At 38.9% G+C, this 22,060-nt stretch overlaps 1 protein-coding gene across 1 annotated transcript in view; it reads right to left on the bottom strand.

The window, feature by feature from the left end:
• The window catches only part of LOC132174322 (E4 SUMO-protein ligase PIAL2-like), a 24,824-nt gene extending 3,201 nt beyond the window's left edge, over positions 1-21,623 (bottom strand). The window contains exons 1-15 of the mRNA XM_059585996.1: positions 21,333-21,623; positions 19,429-19,501; positions 14,682-14,747; positions 12,423-12,488; positions 12,247-12,329; positions 11,489-11,540; positions 11,340-11,411; positions 6,501-6,568; positions 6,368-6,416; positions 6,160-6,244; positions 5,979-6,080; positions 5,764-5,815; positions 4,171-4,222; positions 305-421; positions 1-208 (exon numbers count right to left, since the gene is read on the bottom strand). Coding sequence (XP_059441979.1) covers positions 1-208; positions 305-421; positions 4,171-4,222; positions 5,764-5,815; positions 5,979-6,080; positions 6,160-6,244; positions 6,368-6,416; positions 6,501-6,568; positions 11,340-11,411; positions 11,489-11,540; positions 12,247-12,329; positions 12,423-12,488; positions 14,682-14,747; positions 19,429-19,501; positions 21,333-21,469 — 1,282 coding nt within the window. The 5' untranslated portion in view covers positions 21,470-21,623. The remainder of the gene's footprint in view (positions 209-304; positions 422-4,170; positions 4,223-5,763; positions 5,816-5,978; positions 6,081-6,159; positions 6,245-6,367; positions 6,417-6,500; positions 6,569-11,339; positions 11,412-11,488; positions 11,541-12,246; positions 12,330-12,422; positions 12,489-14,681; positions 14,748-19,428; positions 19,502-21,332) is intronic.
• Between the last annotated feature and the right edge of the window lie 437 nt (positions 21,624-22,060).

Genomic DNA, 22,060 nt, shown 5'->3' with positions numbered 1-22,060 from the left:
TCTCATCATTATCCTCAGTAAGATCCAAAACATTGGGAAGGGAAGTTGAGACTCGGCTAGATTCTAGCCCTTCAATCTTTTCTTTCTGGCAATAGGCATTTTCATCATGTGCCTGATCTACATGGTCATCACTTCCCATTATAGCCTTCCATGATCCATCTGCAGAGATAATCACTTCATCAACATTCTCTCCCACCTCTCTTAGGACCTGGGAAGAAGATGAAATGCTTAATCAATGAGAAAAAAAAAAAAAAAAAAAGAAAACGAAAAACCACACTGAAAGTGGAAACCCATAACTACTTGCCTTCGCCATATTCTGATCAAGACAAATGTCCAAGTAGCAGACATACTGATTACAATGTGGGCAGCGCCAGGATGGTCTTCTTGAATTTATATCAAGATAGTTACTGAAGTCAAAGCACTACAGCAAGCAAAAGTAAGAGAACAACAACAATAACAACAATAATAATGATGCAATGATAATGAAGACTAAACAAAATAAGAAATGGAAAAGCCATATCTCTTCGTGCACAAAAAAGCAGCACAATTTTATACATCAAATGAGTTTGAAGGCAATGGAAGCAGACGCATATGCAGATCCAGGAACATGTTTACATGTCCCCCCAGTTTGTTACAAACTATATATGGCATACTGTAAACATGGATAAAATCATTGTATATGTGTGTGTATATGCATATAAGGGTTCATTGTACTTTCTCCCCCTAAACTATAAGGTTATTTGCATCGTCTCCCACAAACTATTAATTCCTTTCCTCTTACTGAATTCTCAGCAGTTCTTTTTTCCCTTCTTACTTGCTAAAATTCTCAGCAATCTCTTTAAGCTTCTTCTCCTCTTTTCTAAATCCTTTCCACTTCATTCTCACCAGCTTCCAAGCAAGACCTCTGTTAGTCCCAATGTTTCAAAGACTGTCCTGCATCATTAGGTATAACAAAAAATGAAGAAATTTTGGCAGTATCAACCAGATAGTTTTGGAGGTTGAATGCTTAAATTTAAGGTTTAGTGTTAATAGGATTGCAGCAAGAAGATTAGAGGGAGAAGAGGAGGCTGATTGTATTATTCAGCTTGTAGTTAACCTAATACAAACATCCTAATATATAAGATTAGGGAAATATCACAATGACCAAACTACCCTCAAACCCTAATGACTTACTAACCCTAATAACTCTTCTAACACTCCCTCAAGCTGGATCATATAAATCATATAAATTCAGCTTGGAAGAAACAAGCAAACGAAAAACACAAAAACATACTCTAACACTCCCCCTCAAGCTAAAACAACTTGGAGCACACAATACAAATATCCATAAAAATAATAAGAAAATTTGCTAAAACTTCGACGCCGGTCAAAAACTCGTCGGAAGTTGCAACAGGCAGTCGGATCTCACCAAAAAACATCAAGGCCAATAAGATCTTGCCGGAAAACAACAAGGACCGGTCAGAACCCATCGCAAAACACCAAGGCTGGTCGGATCTCACCGCAAAACACCAAGGGTAGATCAGATCTCACCGCACAACACTAAGGCCGGTCAGATCTCTCTGCAAAACACCAAGGCCGATAAAATCCTGCCGGACAACAACAACTGGTTGGAAACCACAGCAAAACACCAAGGCCAGTCGGATCTCACCACAAAACACCAAGGCCCCCCGGTCAAATCTCAACAGCTAACAACGATCACATTTCACATGATCAACCAACAAGTCTTGTCCGAACTAGTAGGATACAGGCAGAACACGCCATAGACACCAAAACCAAGTCGAAATACTACTGAAAAATCAAACAGGAACCTTCGCCGGAGCTCACTGGAACTTCACCAAGACAGACAGAACACGCCTACGACTTAAAACACATCAGCCACAAAATCAATCGACGACCACAGAGCAACTTTTCAACAACACAGACCACACCGACGCTAACAGATTTTTTTTTTTTTTTTTTTTCGATGGCCACTGCAACACACCGGCCACCTTACACCAACCACCACAGACCACGCCGACCACCACAGATGGCACCAAACATAACAGAAATACCAAAAACTTAGAAAACGTTTTTTTGATAAGTAATAACCAGTCTTATTAAAAGTGTAAGACGCCCCAAAGTACACAGGGAGTATATAACAGGGATCACCTAACTAGAAAGAGAAAAGCAAACATAGAAATCATCAAAGCTAATCGACAACAGGGATACAAAAGCTATAGTCCAAAGATACAAAGTGTGAAAACATGAGGATAAAATGTCCTCCGTGGACCTCTCCAAGTCCTCAAAGCACCTATTATTCCTCTCCCTCCATATACACCAAAAAAGTCAAGTAGACACCATCTTCCAAACCGCTGCACTCCCCTTCCTCCTAGCAGACCACCAACTGGCAAACAACTCGAAACCCGTCTAGGCATCACCTAAGACATCCCGAAACGACCAAAAATAGTACTCCACAAAGCAGAAGCTACCTCGCAATGAAGAAGAAGATGGTCCACCGTCTCCTTACTTCCCTTACACATGCAACATCTATTCATCACAATAACATGCCTCTTCCTGAGGTTGTCTAAGGTTAGAATTTTGCCTAGAGCCGCCAACTATGAAAAGAACATCGCCCTCAGAGGTGCCTGCGTCCGCCACACACTCTTCCAAGTGTCCTCCCTTCTGTGCAAGCTAAGGAGTAAAAGAGGGACTTAACCTGGAAAATGCCTCTTTTTGAAGAGCTCCGCAACTGAGGCATCCTTCGCACAAGCTACCTTGAGAACCATATCTCCACACCACAAATCATGCCAAAAGCTAATCCGAGTCCCATCCCCCACCACAAGTCTTGTAAGGCCTTGGAAAGTATCCCACCCTTTCCTGATATTCTTCCACAAGCCCACCCCAAAAGCTCCTCTAGGCTCCATAGAACACCACCCACCCCATAAGCTTCCGAACTTCGAGTTTACCACCACTCTCCACCAAGCATCTCTCTCCGTTCCATAGCACCACAACCATTTCTCTAAAAGAGCGCTGTTAAACCCCTTTATATCTCTAATACCCAACCTTCCCTCCTTAATCGGAGTGCAAACCTTCAACCATTTCACCAAGTGGTACTTGAACTCTTCACCTATCCCGCCCCATAAAAAATTGCATAGTAACTTCTCGATGTGCTTAGCAACACTCACCAGGATAGGAAAAAGAGACAAGTAATAAGTGGGCAGATTAGCAAGGGTGCTCTAGATAAGGGTGACCCTACCGCCCTTCGACAATTACATCCTTTTCCAACTGGCCAATCGATGCTCTAGTTTCTCAATAACTCCATCCCAAATATGTTTGGCCTTACAGGAGGCCCCCAACGGAAGACCAAGCTACTTCACTGGCAAAATAGCAACCCCACATCCTAAAATACCGGCTAGCATTCCAACTTGCTCCACACTCCCCATCGGGATTAACACTGACTGAGCCAAGTTAACTTTCAAACCGGAAGCAGCTTCAAAAAGCAAAAACACACTCCGCAAATAAAGCAACTGGCCGGGCATAACATTGCAAAAAATCAACGTGTCATCGGTAAACAGAAGATGAGAGAGTAGAATTATCGACATTGAAACCTTCTAACAGCCCCTCATGAACCGCCGCCGTAAACTTAGAAAACTAGTAGGAAACACCACAAAAAACCACCGTGAAAGCACACGGCAAACTTTTTTTTTTTTTTCAAACTCAACCACAGACAACATCTTTCAAGGCACTACCCGTGTGGGTGGTGCTGCCACCAGAAGAACACTAACCAAAACAAAAACAAAAAATAGTGAAAAACTAAGACTACAAACAAAGGAACAAGGGTCTAAACCCTAAGGCTTTGATACCATGTTAATAGGATTGCAGCAAGAAGATTAGAGGGAGAAGATAAGGCTGATTGTATTATTCAGCTTTTAGTTAACCTAATACAAACATCCTAATATATAGAATTGGGGAAATATCACAATGACCAAACTACCCTCAAACCCTAATGACTTACTAACACTAATAACTCTTCTAACAGGGGACATTGCAAACAACCTTATAGTTTATCGTATCAAATGCAATTTAACATATCCAAAAAGTGAAACACACATACATACATATATGGTCCAAATCTCCCCATATGGACATCACTTCTCTGTATGGTATGTTAAAACAAAACGGGGCACTCACCTGAAGATGTTTGCACGAATGTCCTTTGACAGGAGTCTTGATTCGCGTATAGCTGTTTGGGATGAAAAGCAAGATGGATCAATTAGCAGAATATCAATAAACTATTGTTCCTACACTTCTAAAGAAACAAGCCACTGAAAAATTACCCACACTATCTTCTTCACCGCCCACCTATCCCACATTAACAAAGTCCTACCTAATGTCCCTCTCGACCCCAAATATGTCCAATCCACATGTTAGCACCCCCATAAACTATGAATCATCTCCCTAGAAATATACTCCAATTTTGTCTCCTGTAAACAAACAACGTTAGCCTTCCAATCTCTTAGAAGACTTCTAATCCTCAATCTTTTTTCCTTCTCATTCAGCCCTCTAACATTCCATGACATTATCCTAGGTTTCATAAAGAATTGATAGAGCCCCTCCCCTTTACTCACCCTCTATTAGATTGCCCTCCCTTTATATCATAGTTTGTTTTTATATAAGTAATCAAAATGTCATTAACAGCACATAGCACAATCTGGGTACACAAGAAGTATACAAGGGAAACGTCTACCTATAAGAAGAAAGAAGAAGAAGAAAATCATTAAAACTAATCACCAAATGAGCTAAAACGCAGCTGTCCAAGTATAAAAAGAACCCCCAAAAAAAAAGGATTTAAGCTCCAACATTCTCTCTCGGTCCTCGAAATTTCGGTCGTTTCTTTCCCCCCAAAGCCACCACAACAGGCAAGAGGGCACTATCTTCCACACTACAGCACTCTAAGACCTACAACCCGTCCACCAGCAAGCAAACAAATCAACCACTCGACTAGGCATAACCCAAGACGACAAGCGACTAAAGAAACCATTCCATAAGGCACAAGCAACCTCACGATAGAGAAGAAGATGGTCTGAATACTCCCAAATCCTCTTGCACATGCATCACCAACCCACCATAACGACAAATCACTTCCTCACATTATCCATAGTAAGAATCTTTTCTAGCGCGGCCAACCAAGCGAAAAAAAAGCCTCTCAGAGATACCTTGGTTTGCCAAATACTCTTCTGAGAAAAAGGAATGCCATCAATACATGCAAGGACCCTGTAAAATGAGCTAACATCGAACCTCCCTTTTTTTTGAATGAGCCCACCAAAGCTTGTCTTCCATTTCCCGTCTCACTCTATAGGAATACAACAAATTGAAGAAAGAAGCCAAAATATCTACCTCTCAATCATGAGCTGCTCTAATAAAGCTTACATTCTACTAAAGGGAACCACTAGAAAGATCCAAATGAACTACAATAGAAGCATCCTTCACACAAGCAATGTTAAATGACTCCTAAAATGCTTCCTTAAGGGCCATCTCACCACACCACACATCATCCTAGAATCTGATCTAGGAGCCATCTCCCAACTCTTATCACTATGTTTACAAAGTTCTATCTCCTCAGTAATTAGTATATTAACAACATGCAAACAAGATAAGAACCTTTTCATTTGTTCATATGTCTATAATTTCCCTATTTGTTCATATTCTTATACAAACGGGAATAAAATGAAGAGCTCCAAAAAGTAGTAAAACATCAAGTTCTAAGCAACAAATATGGTATACCTTATTGGGCAATGAAGTGATATTCGCGATGGTCCCTCAACTATGTCAGGATCTAACATCCAAAAAAACAGAGAAAGGAGATAATCATGCAATAAAGATCAATATAGTGTCAAGGAAAGAAGTTCAACATGGCGCAAATCAATAAATTTTGTGAAACTACTAGAAACACAAAATTAATAAAGCAAAATGTCTCTACTTCTATATTTTAGGAATACCTGAATCAACTGCAGCTACAACAGGCAGAACATAATCATGTAGCACCGGAGTTTCAGATGATGAAATCACACTCATGAAGGCAACAACAATAACATAATGACCTTAACAATGATGAGAATTTCTGTTAGAGCTGGATGAGTATCACACTTTAGACAAAAAAAGATTTGTGTTCAAGCTTACCATTAAACTGGCCTACAGCTTGAAGAAGATTTGTTCCATATTTAAGAATTGGAGTCACATTTGTTGGAAACTGTGGTCCAGTTTCCTGATAAAGGGGTAAATGAACACAAGCAGAGATATGAGTTATCAGATCAAGCCTATGCTACAATCAGCACCAAATGCTGCATATGCATAAAGTTATCCACAACGTAAATGGAATTGCACAAACCATTAGAACATTGGTCCTTCTGTCTACGGGATTTCCATTCAGAAGAAAGCTACAGAATTTAAAAATAATTTTTCAGAATAAATAGATAATAACTCTAGTATATTAAAAACAAAAAGGAAAAAATAAGTCATACTTCACTTTGGGAGGACTTATAATGCATGCAGATGTCTCTATGTTATCTGTTTGTGCTACAAATAACCACTGCAAGCAAAACATAATGCAACAATTACAAAATTTAAAAATGACTATAAAGAAGTTTTCCAAATTCATGATAATACGAAAAAACATACTAAATGGGGAAAAAGAAAAGAAAAAAAAAAGCACATATAGAAAAAACATGGTGAAGATGGTATCTTTGTTGACTATGGCTTCTGAGGAAGACTGCTCAGGTCCTTCCCAGAAAATGGGTCCCACCGACAGCAAATATAGTGGTCCAGCCTTTGCTGACACCAGATCCATGCTCAGGGGCGACTGAGCTGGGTGAGAGACTTTGTCTATCTCTTCCTGTGATGTCGGATTGTGGGGCTCCTATTTATCCTTCCGATTCCCCTAGTCACAGCCGAAATATTTTCGGAAGGTAAAGGACGATATAGGTGCACAGCTTTATAAGAAGATGAACAAGAAGTTGATTGTCGAGGTTGTGGCGGCCACACATTTGGTGGGGACTGATAAGGGCCAGGGAGCCACGTGCGGTGCGATGAGTGCCGCTCCCTATTTGGGGTTGTCGAGGGTGACGAGAAAAGACTTAAGAATTTTTCTTGGTTATTGAAGAGGATCGGTGTCTTGAAGATGGGGTTTTTATTTCAAAAACTTAGGGGATGAGGGAGCTCAAAAATTTAGACTGCTCCATCAATTTTGATGCTAGAGGCAATGTCTCTAGTCAAGGTAAAGGCTGGACTGTTTTGCGGGTTTCGGGTTCTTTTGGGGTTTTAAGGGTCTGATGTGCGGGTCTAGGGCATTTTTTGGGATTTAGGCTCCTCTTTTGGGGGTCTTTTGTGGGCTAACTTTGGTTTTCCTATGTATACTTCATGTGTACCTAGGGGCGCCTTACGCTTTTTTAATAGAATCTCTTATTATTTATCAAAAAAGAAATGGATAAATGCAAAATTGGTCCATGTGGTTGACCTAAATTACAAATCACTTCCTGTGGTATAACAAATAATTTATAGATTCCTGTAGTTGGCCTAAATTACAAATCACGCCATGTGGTATGAAAAATAATTTATAGGTCCTCAGGGTATGCCAAAATAACAGTTTACTCCTTAAAATCAATTTCCACTAAGTAACTTAATAGAATCAGTTACTTTGTCATGTCATACTGTTACATTAAATTAACTTAATATCTTTTATCCCCAAAATTTTACTCCTCGTTCGTAACCCTCCCTCATTTTCATCTTTCTCGCCACGATTTGGGCGCATTTTGCGAGAAGTTGACGGTCACATTTTGTGAAGCGGCTAATGAAGATGAAGATGAGGGAGGGTTACGCATGTGGTAAAATTTTGGAGATATAAGAGATTTGGTTAATTTACTGTAGTAGTATAACGTTGAATGAAAGCTGATGTGTAATCTTAGATGGCGTCATAAAATGATGTGAAAAATCCTAATTGTCATTTTTGAAAGTCATAAATTAGTAATAACATGTGTCGCATTTTTATAGGGTATGACGTGGCAAAGTGACAGATTTTGTTAATTTACTTAACAAAAATTGATTTCAAAGAATAAATTGTTATTTAGGCATACCTTGAGGACTTATAAATTATTTTTTATACCATAGAGAGTGATTTGTAATTTAGGCCAACTATAGGGACCTATAAATTATTTTTTATACCACATGGAGTAATTTGTAATTTAGGCCAACCACAAGGACCACTTCTGCATTTATCCCAAAAAGAAATACTAGCACAAATCCACAGATTGAATCCAAATGTATGGACATTGCCAATGTAAAAAGCTAGAATAGTACACAAAAGTCAAGTTGTCATGCATGTTGACAAATATTAGACCACATATAGAAATAGATCAGGGTAATAACAGACATAACAAACACATACATAAAAGATACAGTGTGGGATTCAACTCAATTTGTTTCAAACAGAGAAATGACACCATTTTGGGGGTGGGGGTGGGGGTGTTCAACAAATTCCAGTCAACAATGGGGTGAAGAAAAAAAAAATTGATAAGTAATGCCATTCATTAAAAACGCAAAGCGGGCAACCCTAGTACACAAAATATATACAAGAGAAAAAAAACTCCCCTAACGATATACAGAAGAATAGAAATCCACAAACTTAGTAAAATTAGAAAAGTGAGAAAATCTATACACCCTTGTCCATATATAAAGCGTTTTGACCATTATGTTCTTGAGCTCTTCCACCACCATCCCACTATCTTCAAAACATCTTGCATTTCGCTCTCTCCAAACATGCCACATTAAGCATAAAACGGACATCCTCCAAACAACTAAATTTGAACAACTTCCAACCTGACCCCGCCAACCATCTAACAACTCTATAACCCTTCTAGGCATAACCCATTCAACTCTGAAAAGGCAAAAAATCACTCTCCAAAATTCTCTTGCCACTTCACAAAGGAGAAGATGATGATCTATAGATTCTCCACTCCTTTTACACATGCAACACCAGTCCACCACTATTAATTTTCTCTTCCTCAAGTTATCCAATATGAGAATCTTTCCAAGACCCACCATCCACACAAAGGAACTCACTCTCAATAGAACTTGTACTCTTCCAAGGAAAAGATTAACCCCCCGATCTAGATAATTCTTGATAAAATGACCTTACTTCAAACTTCCTCCTATTTGAAGGATTCCACCATATACGATCCTCACCACCTTGTCTCAATTAGAGAGAATACAACAAATCATAAAATGCAATCACGCAATCCACTTCCCAATCTTGTACGGATCTAATAAAAGATAAGTTCCACTGGAGATTCCCATTCAAAACCTGCACATTATCCGCAACCTACGCCACTTTACAACAAGCTATACTAAACAACTCGGGAAAAGATTTTTTTAGTGGTTGATCCACACACCATAAATCATACCATTACCTAAGCTTAGTTCCATCTCCCACTTCATATCTGGCCAATCTCAAAAAATATCTCCACCCCCTCCTAATATATTTCCATACTCCAACTTCAAAGGATTCCTCTACCTTCTTAGTGCCAACCTTCGTTCATACTATCATAATTTGTTTCCACCACCAATCTCCACAAAGCCTCCCTCTCCGTAAAATAAAGCCATAACCACTTACCCAACAATGTTTCATTAAGGCTTCGTTTCTTTTGATATAAAATGGTTTCCGTCGGAAAATATTTTAAGGAAAGTCATTTTTCCTGAAAATGTTTTCTGCCGAAAACATTTTACGGTGTTTACCGCACGCACGGAAAATCAATTTTTTTTATATATATTTTTTCATTAAATCATATTAAACTCTAAATTACGAAAATGTCCCGACCAAGTTTTAGAGGTGTCCGAACAGAGTCTCGCAAGGACCCCACTAGGACTCACCCAAGACCCGCCCGGACCCCACCTAGACCCTATCAGGACTCCATCGGGATCAGCCTGAGACCTTGGTAGGACCCGCCCAAGACCCAACAGGGACATTTTCGTAATTTAGTGTTTAATATGATTTTGCGTACACCAAATATCGGAAAATGTTTTCTGCTGAAAACATTGGGGACCTGACCGGGATTCGCCTGATTTTCCGTACATGCCAAATACCTGAAAATGTTTTCCCCCGAAAATATTTTTCAATGAAAATATTTTCCGAGTCTCGATCAAGTCCCAGTTGGGTCCCAATCAAGTCCCGGGCGAGTCTCGAGCAGGTCATGGCAGGTCTGGGCGGGTCCAGGCAGGTCTGGTTAGGTCCCAAAAGGGTCCTGTTCAGGTCTCGGGCTAGTCCGGTTGGTCTTAGTCAAGTCCCAGGCGGGTCCCGGTCAAGTCCCAGGCGGCTCTCGAGCAAGTCCAAAGGGGTATCGAGTGAGTCCAGGTCTAGTCTCGAGGTCCCGGCGAGTCCTGGTCAAGTCCCGAGCAGGTCCGGTCGGGTCCCGATTAGGTCTCGGCGGGGTCCCGGATAGGTCCCGTTAGGTCTCAGTCAAGTACGGGGTGGGTCTTGGTCAAGTCCCGGGCAAGTCCTGGGCAGATCCGGGCGGGTCCCGATCGGGTCTCGGGCGAGTTCTAGTGTAGTCCTAAGCGGGTCCTGGGCGAGTCCTGATCAAGTCCCAGCGGGTCCTAGGTAGGTCCAGGCGGTTCATGTTCAGGTCCAGTTGGATCCCGAATAGGTCCCGGTAGGGTCCCAAAAGGGTCCTGAGCGAGTCTCAGTCAAGTCCCGGGCAGATCCTGGTCAAGTCTCAGCGGGTTGGCCGCGTCCGTCGATTTGAGAATGAGATGCTCAAAATTGGAAAATGGTTTACGAACCGTAAACCATTTTCCGAAAATTAAAGAAGAATTTTTGGTCAAAAGGAAAATATTTTCCGTTGACCACTATTTTATGTCGCAATAAACACCGCAAAATGCGGAAATTATTTTCTGGAAACCATTTTACGGCGAAAGAAACGGAGCCTAAGCTAAATCAAGTTTCTTACCCCCAGTCCACCAATTTGCTTCGGAGAACAAATCTCTGACCAAATAAGTAAATGGAACTTAAACTCTTTATTGATACTTCCCCATAAAAAATCTCGCTTAAGTTTCTCAATGCTATTGGAATAAGAAACAACAACAAATAATATGTGGGCAAATTGGACAAAGTACTTTTTGATCAGGGTCAGCCTACGTCCCTTTGAAAAATAGAGCCTCTTCCAACCAGCCAACCGCCTCTTCATTTTTTCTACAATGCTGCTCCATATACAACTAGACTTATAAGGTGCACCCAATGTGTGTGAATAAAAAAATTTGAAAAAGAAAAATTGTATTGCCGCCTAGTTCAGATTAATTCAGCAGATGCTTACAATTTTTTCTTTGGGCGAATGTGGCATATTCTTTAAAATATGGATATCAATCACGTATGCCCCATATCCAGGCTACAATGAAAACAAAAATATATTAGAAAATGCTTCAAAATTATAATAAAAAATCAAGCTTAGGGAAAAGGAGCCACCTTGACTTCAAGAGAAGCAAGTATATTGCCCATCTTCATTCGTGGGTAGAACCTGCAGACACACTCACACACACAGAGATCATTAATCACCCAATTAAGAAATCACAATGACTCAATATCCTACCATGTCAACACATTCTAACGAGTGGTCCAGTTAAGAAATCAACTTTCGAATCTTGGCCTACCTTACAACTTTTCAGTTGGAATTCCCCGCAACATCCATTTGGTTGACATAAGAGTTAAAATCAATATAAATCAGATACTAATATCAATATTATATAGAAAACTGTGTGTAACTTGAGTAAAACAAAGTCACAATAACATCCTTACTGACCAAACTCATGGTCTGACTTGGGTTTTACGTTCACCCACATCACCTTAGTCAGACCCTATTAATATAATCTGAAAAGCATGTTCATGCTAGCACCAGCACGATCATCGTTTAAAAAAAAGAAAAAAAAGAAAAGGGATCCCTACTCTTATGAGCCAAAGATGTCAGTATTAGACATAAAAGGGTAACTAAAGAAGTGTATATCTTCTTTGTCATTCCTTAAGTGGAAAAACTCTACCAATTCCAAGTAAAACTCAAATCTCAAATTACTCAGTATGGTTCCATTTTGGGGCTTCAGCTTCAAGTATCATACCATAATTTTAAAATGAAAGCTTAAATTGGAGTGTACTAATAATTGTTGCCATAAAACTTTATAGTCACATTATATATACAGTAAGTATTTGTGCAGTGCAAAGCATGTTCCTACCTCTCCATAATTATACTAATAGCAGAAAGAGAATTACTGGGTTTGGTGTTAATATCACCCGGACTGGAGAAGCTTCTCCGTATCTGTAGATCAGAAAGAAAACTATTAGCTAGAGATAATATGACAAAAAGCCATAAACTGAATATACATTATAAGAACAACATTTGATAGCAAACCTCATTAGAGAGTGTGAAAAGTTCTTCAGTCTCCTTTTCTAAGAACCACCCAATCTTACAAGCATTCTGCCACCAAAAAAAAAAACTCATGAGGAAAAAATTGTAAGAGAACACCCACAGAATTTTGAATGGATACTATTTACCTAACATTCCTAAAGACATCTCTCAAGGCAAAAAGGGAGAAACAAAAAAATATTTTTTTTCTTTTATAAATAAGCGATTCATTGAAAAGTGTAAAGGGACGCAACCCTAGTACATAAAATGTATACAAAGAAAAGCCCCACTAAAGGTAAAATGAAGAACAAAAAAGCCACAAATTGAGACATAGTAGAAAATTGTGAAATATTTAAAGCTCCCGCCCCATAGAAAAGCATCTTGATAAACATCTTTTTGAGCTCATCCATCGTCTTTTCTTGATCTTCAAAACAACGTGCATTCCTCTCTTTCCAAATAGTCCACATAGACACAGTGGGATTATTCTCCACACCTCCTTTACCGAACAATTACCTCTTTCACCTTGCTAACACGCTTATAAATCTACACCAGTCCACCACTATCAATTCTCTCTTACGAAGATTATCCATAGTCAAAATCTTACCAAGAGTAGCCGTCCACACAAAGAAACTCACTCTCAATGAAACTTTAACTCTCCATATACTCCTCCACAGGAAAGAAAAGGACCCCGAAGAATCCATCCCTGAATAAGAAAGCACATGATAAAAAGACAGCACCTCAAAAATCTATCTTTGAAGGTGTCCACCTCGGCACCTCCCCTAGCCGTCGTCGGAAAGCATACAGTTTCCCAAAAAAAGCCAACACCCTCTCTACCTCCCAATCCTGGGACTCTCGTAAAAAAGATACATTCCAATGGATAACACCATTAGAAATCTGCATATTATCCCTAACCCAGGCCTCCTTATTTCTCGCAATACGAAATAAATCAAGGAATGCTACCTTCAGAGAGTGATCCCCACACCAAGTATCATGCCAAAACCTAATATGAGAACCATCTCCTACTTCAAATCTAATAGATACCCTCTCCTAATATGTTTCCACACTCCAACACCAAAAGGACCCTCCCCCACCTTAGTACACCAACCGCCATTCATGCACCAATATTTTACTTCTACAGCCATCCTCCAAAATGCTTTCCTCTCCGTAGCATAATGCCGTAGCCATTTACCCAATAGAGCTTTATTAAAAATTAGCAAGTTCCGAATTCCCAAACCACCAGCTTGCATGGGAAAGCAAATTTGAGACCATTTCACTAAATAGAACTTAGACTCCTCATCGATACCACCCCATAAGAAATCTCTTTGCAACTTCTCTAATCTGTATGCCACAGGGTGGGGAATAAAGACAAGAAGTAGGTAGATTAGACAAAGTGCTTTTAATCAACGTTACCCTCCCGCCCTTTGATAAATACATCCTCTTCCAACCCGCCAATCTCCTTTCCATTGTCTCAACTATACCATTCCAAATGGTGGTCGACTTGTAACGCGCCCCCAAAGGAAGACCCAAATACTTCATAGGTAACCCTGCCACCCTACCCAAAAATACTCGCTAGCATATCTATATCCTCCACCTCACCAATTGGAACAATTTCTGACTTTAGCAAATTAATCTTTAACCCTGAAACCACTGCAAAGTGTATAAAAAGACAATGCAAGTCACGAAGTTGTTCTTCATTCGCCCCACAGAATATCAAGGCATCATCCGCAAACAACAAATGGGAAACATTAAATCCAGGATTATGGTTTGGTCCCACTGAAAAACCCTAATATATTAAGCTAGAATCCTAAAGGATCTATATTAAACAACAATTTTTTTGTTGATAAATAATCGAAATATCATTAAAAAGTGCAAAATGCGCAACTTAGGTACATAGGTTCTTGTATACAAGTGGAACACCTAATTAGAAAGAAGATTTGAAGAAGTGAACCACAAGCACAAGGAAAACCTACTAATAATATGAATGTTTCATTCTATCCAAGAAAAGTCACAATTACTTTATCCAAACATTCTTAAAATTCCCATCCTGTACATCATAGAGCAAAATATCCCACATCACTCCTTACAAGTCAAAAAATAACTAAGCATGTCCATTTTTGCAAAAATGTAAAAGATGCCTCATAAAAAAACAATCCACTCCAAACATTGAAATTGTTTCCAACATGCAAAACATTGTGAGGGACTAAAGAGATCAAAATCATTACTGAAAATTCAAATTAGCGATCAACGGCTGCATTTAACTCTTACCTTCACAGAGACCATAAGCACCATGGTAGCCGCCTCTAATAGGGGATCATTTCTAATCGTGCATGCCTACACACCATCACATTAAAATATAAGAACACCACCATGTTTTCGAATATAAAATTTCATAGATAAACAAACAAAGAGAAACAATGTGTTAATAATCCTCAATAGACACAAAAACGTGACCCTAGGGGATGTTTTTCAGTTTGCAATGCCTAGGAGAGCATTCATTCTTGAGGCCCAAGGGCAAGGTGATTTAAGATGGTTGGGGGTTTACTAAGACTATTCTAAGGCATGCAATGATTCATTTGTTGACTATTCTTGTTTGATGACAAAGAGCCCCCCAAGGTAGGATCACTTCATGTACCCACCCTTGTAGAGCAAATCCTAACCCGTGCAAGGCGCCCCCCACACAGATCGGGTAAGACTCGGCTTCACCATGGGAGGGGCTTCAAGAAATTGTTTGCAACCATTCCCTACATTCATTCTAGAGGAAATGTGTAATATATATATATATATATTGCAAGTAAATTCATTATCATTAATTAAGCACCAATCTTAATACACAGGGAGTATACAATAGAACCCTTAATTTGAAGAGAAAGAAGAACAAAAATTCAAAAAATCTGCAAAACTAGAAATAAGCAAACTATGATGGCCAAATTCTTTTTTTTTTGGATAAATATAAAAAATCCCCCCTGAACTAACAACCTTTTTTTAAATAGCCTCATAAAGTGACAAGTATGCTAAAGGATACATCAAACTACCCAGGTGTGCTAAAAAGGTCATTTTTTGTTATTCTTCCTAAAATACCCCTACTTTCTTAAAACAAAAATTAAAATTAATTTAAAAATCTAAGATTAAAAAAAATAAAAATAAAATAGGGAACTCAAAGGATGGCCGATCCACCCCTCATGGGGTGGATTGGCAACCCAAATGAAGATGGAGGGGGTGGCCCTCGAGCCATCCCTATGGGTTGGGAGTGGCCCCGAGCCACCCCCAAATGGGTGTGGTGTGAGGTGGCTCATAGGAGGCACCCCTTGGGTTTTTTTTTTTTTTTTTTCTTTTCTAAACATAAACATAAAAAAATTAAAAAAAAAAAAGTTTATTTCAGTTTTTAAGAAAATATGGGTATTTTAGGAAGAATGACAGAAAAATGGCCTTTTTGGAACACCTTGGTAGTTTGATGTATCACTTTTGGGGCTCTTTCAAAAACGGTCGTTAGTTCATGGGGCTTTTTTATATTTATCTCCTTTTTTTTTATAAGTAATCAAGCAAATCTTATTGAAAAAACGTAGGCACCCCTAAATACACAAAAAGTATACAAGAGAACACACCAAAAATGGGAAAATATATATATATATATCCATTCAGGCTAGTTAATACTTGATAAGTTCAGTTCAAACTTGCTCCTTTTGGAAGGACTCCATCCTATTCTATCCTCCTCTCCTTGTCTTAGTTGAAAAGAAGATAACCTCTGAAAGAATGACACCACCACCTCCACCTCCCAATCTTGAATTGGTCTAGTAAAAATTACATTCCACTGAATAATCCCCTCTTGAAACTACATGTTATCCACCACCCATGCATCCTTTCTCTGAGCAATACTAAACAAATCCGAATAAGATATCTTCAATGGACTATCTCCACACCAAACATCATGCCAAAAACTAATCTTGACCTAACCCCCACCTCAAATCTAACAAAGATGGAAAACTTATCCCAACCCCTTCTAATATGTTTCCAAACTATAATAAGATTGGTTATTACTTATCAAAAAAAATAAAAAAATATGTTTCCAAACTCCCACTCCAAATGCTGACGTTACCTCCTTAGAGCACCAACCTCCCCTTATACTATCATATTTACTCTCTATCACCAATCTCCCTAATGCCTCTCTATCCATAGCATACCGCCACAACCACTTCCCGCAAAAGGCTTGATTGAACTGAATCAGATTTCTAACTCTCAAACCACCTAATTTTATCAAAGTGCAAATATTTGCCCAATTCACCAAGTGGGATTGAAACTCATCCTCAATACCACCCCATAAAAAATCCCTCTAAAGTCTCTCAAGCCTATTGGCCACTCCCTAGGTGATGTAGGACGATATTTACCTTTATTTTCGGTAAAAACGAAAATAAAGAAAATATCAAAAATAATATTGGAGCAACGCCGCTTGATCAGAATTTTACCCGCTTTTAGACAATGGAAGTACAAAAGGAAAGGTTGTCACGATTCCCGCTAATTGTCAATTTTATATTATGATTTTATTTTATTTTATTTTATTAGGACTTTATTTTCTGTCCTTAATAGGGTTAGATTTGCTTTAATTATTTTCCTTTCCTTATTAGGATTAGGTTTACTATTGTTATCAGGATTATGTTTACTTTCCTACTAGGATTAGATTTACTTTCTCTACTAAAAGTATGTTTACTTTCTGTACAATTATTTATCTTCTATAAATACGTTTGCTTATTATGTAAAATTGTACTCACTGAATTATTATCAAATCAGAGAATTATCTCTCAAATACTCTGCGGAATTTTATTTTTCTTTTAGCATGCGGGCTTGTTTTTATCTTTTTGGGTAGAAGACAAAGACGCTTCTTCTTGCAGAATCAAAGACGTTACTCTTTGATTAGTTACCTTAGTCTTCCGCTACGTCAGTTGGTATCAAAGCAGGCTTTATCCTAATCATGGCCAATCAGCACAATGGTGACAAACTTCTCCAACAACACCCCTTGTAGGGGAGGAACTCTTTCGAAAGCCAAATTCATAGGGTATCCGAACCGGCATTATCCAGATTCGATGGCCAACTTATACTACAACAACAACTTTTATAACGACGACGTTCGTGAAAGAGATGTTTCAAGAGCCGAATTTCAGGAGTTTCGACAGACGGTGCAACAGGAGATGCAGCAATCGTGGGAGACATTTGAACGCACGCAAATGCGTGCCCTTTGGAAGCACAGGGATACCCAGGATGACTATGGGATCCAAAGGAAACCCATTTAGTATTCTTATGTTGACAGATTCCTTGATGATGACGTAAGCCACATTCGACATGTCCGTAACCATATTCATAAATCTCCAAATAGGCGCTCCATCTATGAAGAGAATATTAATTATGGTGAAAAGGATGTTGATGCTGTTAATTTGGAGTTACCATTAGAGGAACAATTTGTGGAGCAACAAATATTTGTTCCAACAACTACACCAGTGGAAGAACAACCACCACATCCTACATCACAGGTACAACTCATCACGATCACCACGAAAATTGGTAATTCCTTAGAAGAAAACTGTAAAGTTGAAGATTACACCAAAGAAGAAATCGTTGGAGAAATTTTTGTGGAAGAAGACGAAAAGGAAAGATCGTGTCTTGATGCTATCTATGTAGATTTCTCCAAGTACCTTTCTTCAGAGGAGCCGTTCGTGCTATGTCCCAAAGAAAACTTGAGGACGAGTTTTTTTCAAGTGGGGGTGTCTGATGTAGAACGATATTTACCTTTATTTTCGGTAAAAATGAAAATAAATAAAATATCAAAAATAATATTGGAGCAACGCCGCTTTATCAGAATTTTACCTGCTTTCAGACAATGGAAGTACAAAAGGAAAGATTCTCACAATTCCCGTTGATTGTCAATTTTATAGTAGGATTTTATTTTATTTTATTAGAATTTTATTTCCTTTCCTTAATAGGGTTAGATTTGCTTTAATTCTTTTCCTTTCCTTATGAGGATTAGGTTTATTATTGTTATCAGGATTATGTTTACTTTCCTACTAGGATTAGATTTACTTTCTCTACTAGAAGTAGGTTTACTTTCTCTACAAGTATTTATCTTCTATAAATACGCTTGCTTATTATGTAAAACTGAACTCATTGAATTATTATCAAATCAGAGAATTTTCTCTCAAATACTCTGCGGAGTTTTATCTTTCTTTTAGTCTGCGGGCTTGTTTTTATCTTTTTGGGTAGAAGACGAAGACACTTCTCCTTACAGAATCAAAGACACTGCTATTTGATTAGTTACCTTAGTCTTCCGCTATGTCACTAGGGAATAAGGAAAAGAGACGAATAATACAGAAGCTAAAGAATAGATTTTATAAGTACCATGATTACCACTTAGTCATCAATAACTCACCAAATTTCACACTAAATAATAGATATTGAATGTCAATAATTCTGACACATACAATATGCATAGCATAAATATTATAATCCATTTAGAGATGACATGATTCACTTGCTGTACATCCTAAAAGGCAAGGATTGAATTCCATTAGCAAATTATTTAACACCATTCACATATTTGAACATGGCATTATTTTCTTCACAGCAGTTGTGCTTCTTAACGGTGAAAGGGAGAGAATAAACTGCAAATTAGAACAGATTAGAAAAGAAATAACTCTATTAAACATCTACCAAATGAGTGACCAGGACATTCTAAATTTTCTTCTGACTATCACTATCTCCAGCTAACCAACTGGTTTTAGCCATTGGTGCAGAAACCTCAAGGCGTCAATCGCAGGTAAGCAAAAGAAGTCAAGAAAATCTGATTATATATCACGTATAGGTTGTTCTTCCCACACTTGCAGATTATACAATTCCACAAACACCAATGCCTGTAATTTGTCATGTTTGGCTATGTAGTCCATAGGCATAACAGGCCTCCAAAGGACCAAAAACAGGTAAAAGACGACAAAATTAAGAATTTGACATCCAATAGGAAGACAAAAATCACCTGCTTGAACAAAAGAGGCAAATCTTGAGCTACGGGTGGGACCTCATCATTTGCAACTGCATAATCAATATCCCTGTTTTTGTCAAAGTAAATCTAGTCAAGTACAACAATAACAATACCACTAATAAGGTTGATGATGATGATGATGATGTGTATAACATTGATAATAGCTCCAACTCATAATGACAAGCATACCACTCACAAGAAGAGCAACCATAATTTTAGAGCCCATGGGATAGAGAAAAAGGCAAGATGCAGTCAATGAAGATGAGATAACAATATTGCACAATGAACATTTTTGGACACAAGCAAAATAGTGTATGAAACAAAGAAAATAATATAAAAATAAAATGAAGACCTATCAAGAGTGCTGTCAAAGTTTACTCAAAAAATGAGGGGGTTTTGCTATTCTGCTCTGAAGCAGCTAAAAAACCTTAGGATGTTTGGTTTGGTGTGGAAGGCTATTGGTAGCGCGTGCACTTCCACACGCATGAGGTTCTTAGACGGTCATCGGTGCATGGCTCTGGTTGCGATCTTGCCAGCGACTAACGCTGGTCCAATTTTTTGTTAGCATCTTCTAGTGAGATAGGGTGTTATGGCAAGGAGATCCGGGAGAGGATGAGGTAAGGGGAAGAATGTCAAGCTATTGGCAAAAGTGAATTCTCAAATTCCTTCGGATAGTTTAGAGATGGAGTCTGTGGATATGGTTGAAGGTGGTATGGAGGAGGAAGAGGTTGTTGGTGTGGAGGAAGGGAATGAGCTCTGCTACAGTGATGGAAAACAGAGTAAAACATAGAGTTTCAAGCTTGGGGAGTGTAGCGGAGAAAATGGAGGGAAAAAGTAGGATGAAGGCAATCAATATGTAGCATCAATGTTGAAGACAACGGATGAGGCAAAGAAGGAAGAGGTTGTGCAGAATTTGAATACTTAGATGAAGAATTGGCATGATCTATTCAAAAGTGAAAAATGAATGGGAACTTAGAAGTAGTTTGAGCTGGAGGAAGTTGACGGGAAAATTGTGGTTAAACCGCCCATAGATGCGATTGAGGATGGTATTTTCAAGTGGCTGCCAAGTCTCGTTAGACAATTTCTTGATAAACCTTTACCTTATTCCCTTGTAAAGAAGGCGGTAGATTCTATGTGGCAGTAATGTGGAATGGTGGATATTTTTTCTGATGGACAACAGAATGTATATTTTCTGGTTTGCAGATGAGAGGACTCGGGATGAAGTTTTGGAGTCAAAGTTGTGGCACATTGTGAACAAACCCTTGATTCTTCGAAGGTGGGACTGACTAATCTAGGTAAGAAAGGTCATAAACTAGTGTTGGTCCTATCCAAGTGGGGTTCTTGAGGGAAAGTTTGATGTGGTCTCACCCTTACCATTTATCTTATGAAGTGGCCACCCTGCTCGACGCTGGCCCATACCAACAGGTAGCAGTCCGTTACCAGCCAGATGGGGTTGGTACTGGGGGTCAGGAAGCCAGTCCATTTCAATCCAACTAACCTTTTCTTCTCCCTTTGTCTTTTGCCACAACCGGCCTTAACCTTTGGAGGCCTAAACCTGCCTCCAAGCCCCTTCATCACACACCAAGATACAATCTTTTTCTTTTCTTTTCCCGTTTGTTATTAAGTGTGAAGCAAGATACAATATCGTCTTCCGTACACATCCTCAATCACCAACTTCATTCAAACAAGCACCCTCAACAAAAGCTACAAGGTAAAATAATCCGAATCCACTGACTACCAAATTTCCTGTGCAACCAAACAAGGCCTAATAAACTAACTATGCACGCACATATCCAATTTGCAACACCAGACGGTGAAAAGCTAAAAAAAAAATTCCCAAACAGAGATAGTACACCGAAAAAAGTTAGTATTTCCATTAAAAAAAAAAAAGAAAAAACCTGGCGAGGAACAACAAGACGTAGTAGAGCTCCGAGTCGTCGGCACGGTTGCCGCGGCGGAGGAGCACGGCCAATCGCTGGGTCAAGGAGGAGATTCGTAACGAATTCACAACTGACGAGTAACTTGCGCCGCCCATCTCGTTACTGAATATTCTGTTTTTCTTTTTTATATATGAGGAGATACAGAAGCTTCGTCCCGGCAAGTTCCCGTCCGTTCTAGCGAAATGGCGGAGACTTCGTCCCCAAGACACCCAACTAGTTTCTGTCGTTTTACTACCAGAGTTTACTCCCAACTAATATCCTGAAAGAGTTTCTGGTCAACTTCGTGTGATATGTAATTTTACTCTTACAAGAATTAAGAATCAGATTGTAATTAAGAATTTTCAATTTCAAAATTAGTGAAATTACGTTTTTTTTTTAAAAAAATTTTTTTTTGTTTTTTTAACGAAAGTAAAATTATGTATTAGTTCTACTAGATACCAAATTGGTCTCTCAATTTGGCAGGTAAGAGTGTAAACGAGCTAAACTTAAGCGAACTTCTCTTATTCGGACTTTGCTCGTTTAAATTTCACTTGAACTCGAGCTCAAGGGCGAGCCAAAAAAACTGTGCTCAAGCTCATAATAAGTCGAGCCACTCTTATATTTAATTTAAACTTCAAGTACTCTTAAACGGCTTAAAAAACCAGCTTGCATATGAGTATTTACTTAGCCTGGCTAGTCGACTATGG

The sequence above is a fragment of the Corylus avellana genome, chromosome ca3, assembly GCF_901000735.1.
Source record: "Corylus avellana chromosome ca3, CavTom2PMs-1.0".
Taxonomy (NCBI): Eukaryota; Viridiplantae; Streptophyta; class Magnoliopsida; order Fagales; family Betulaceae; genus Corylus; species Corylus avellana.
This window is presented reverse-complemented; position numbering and strand designations above follow the sequence as displayed.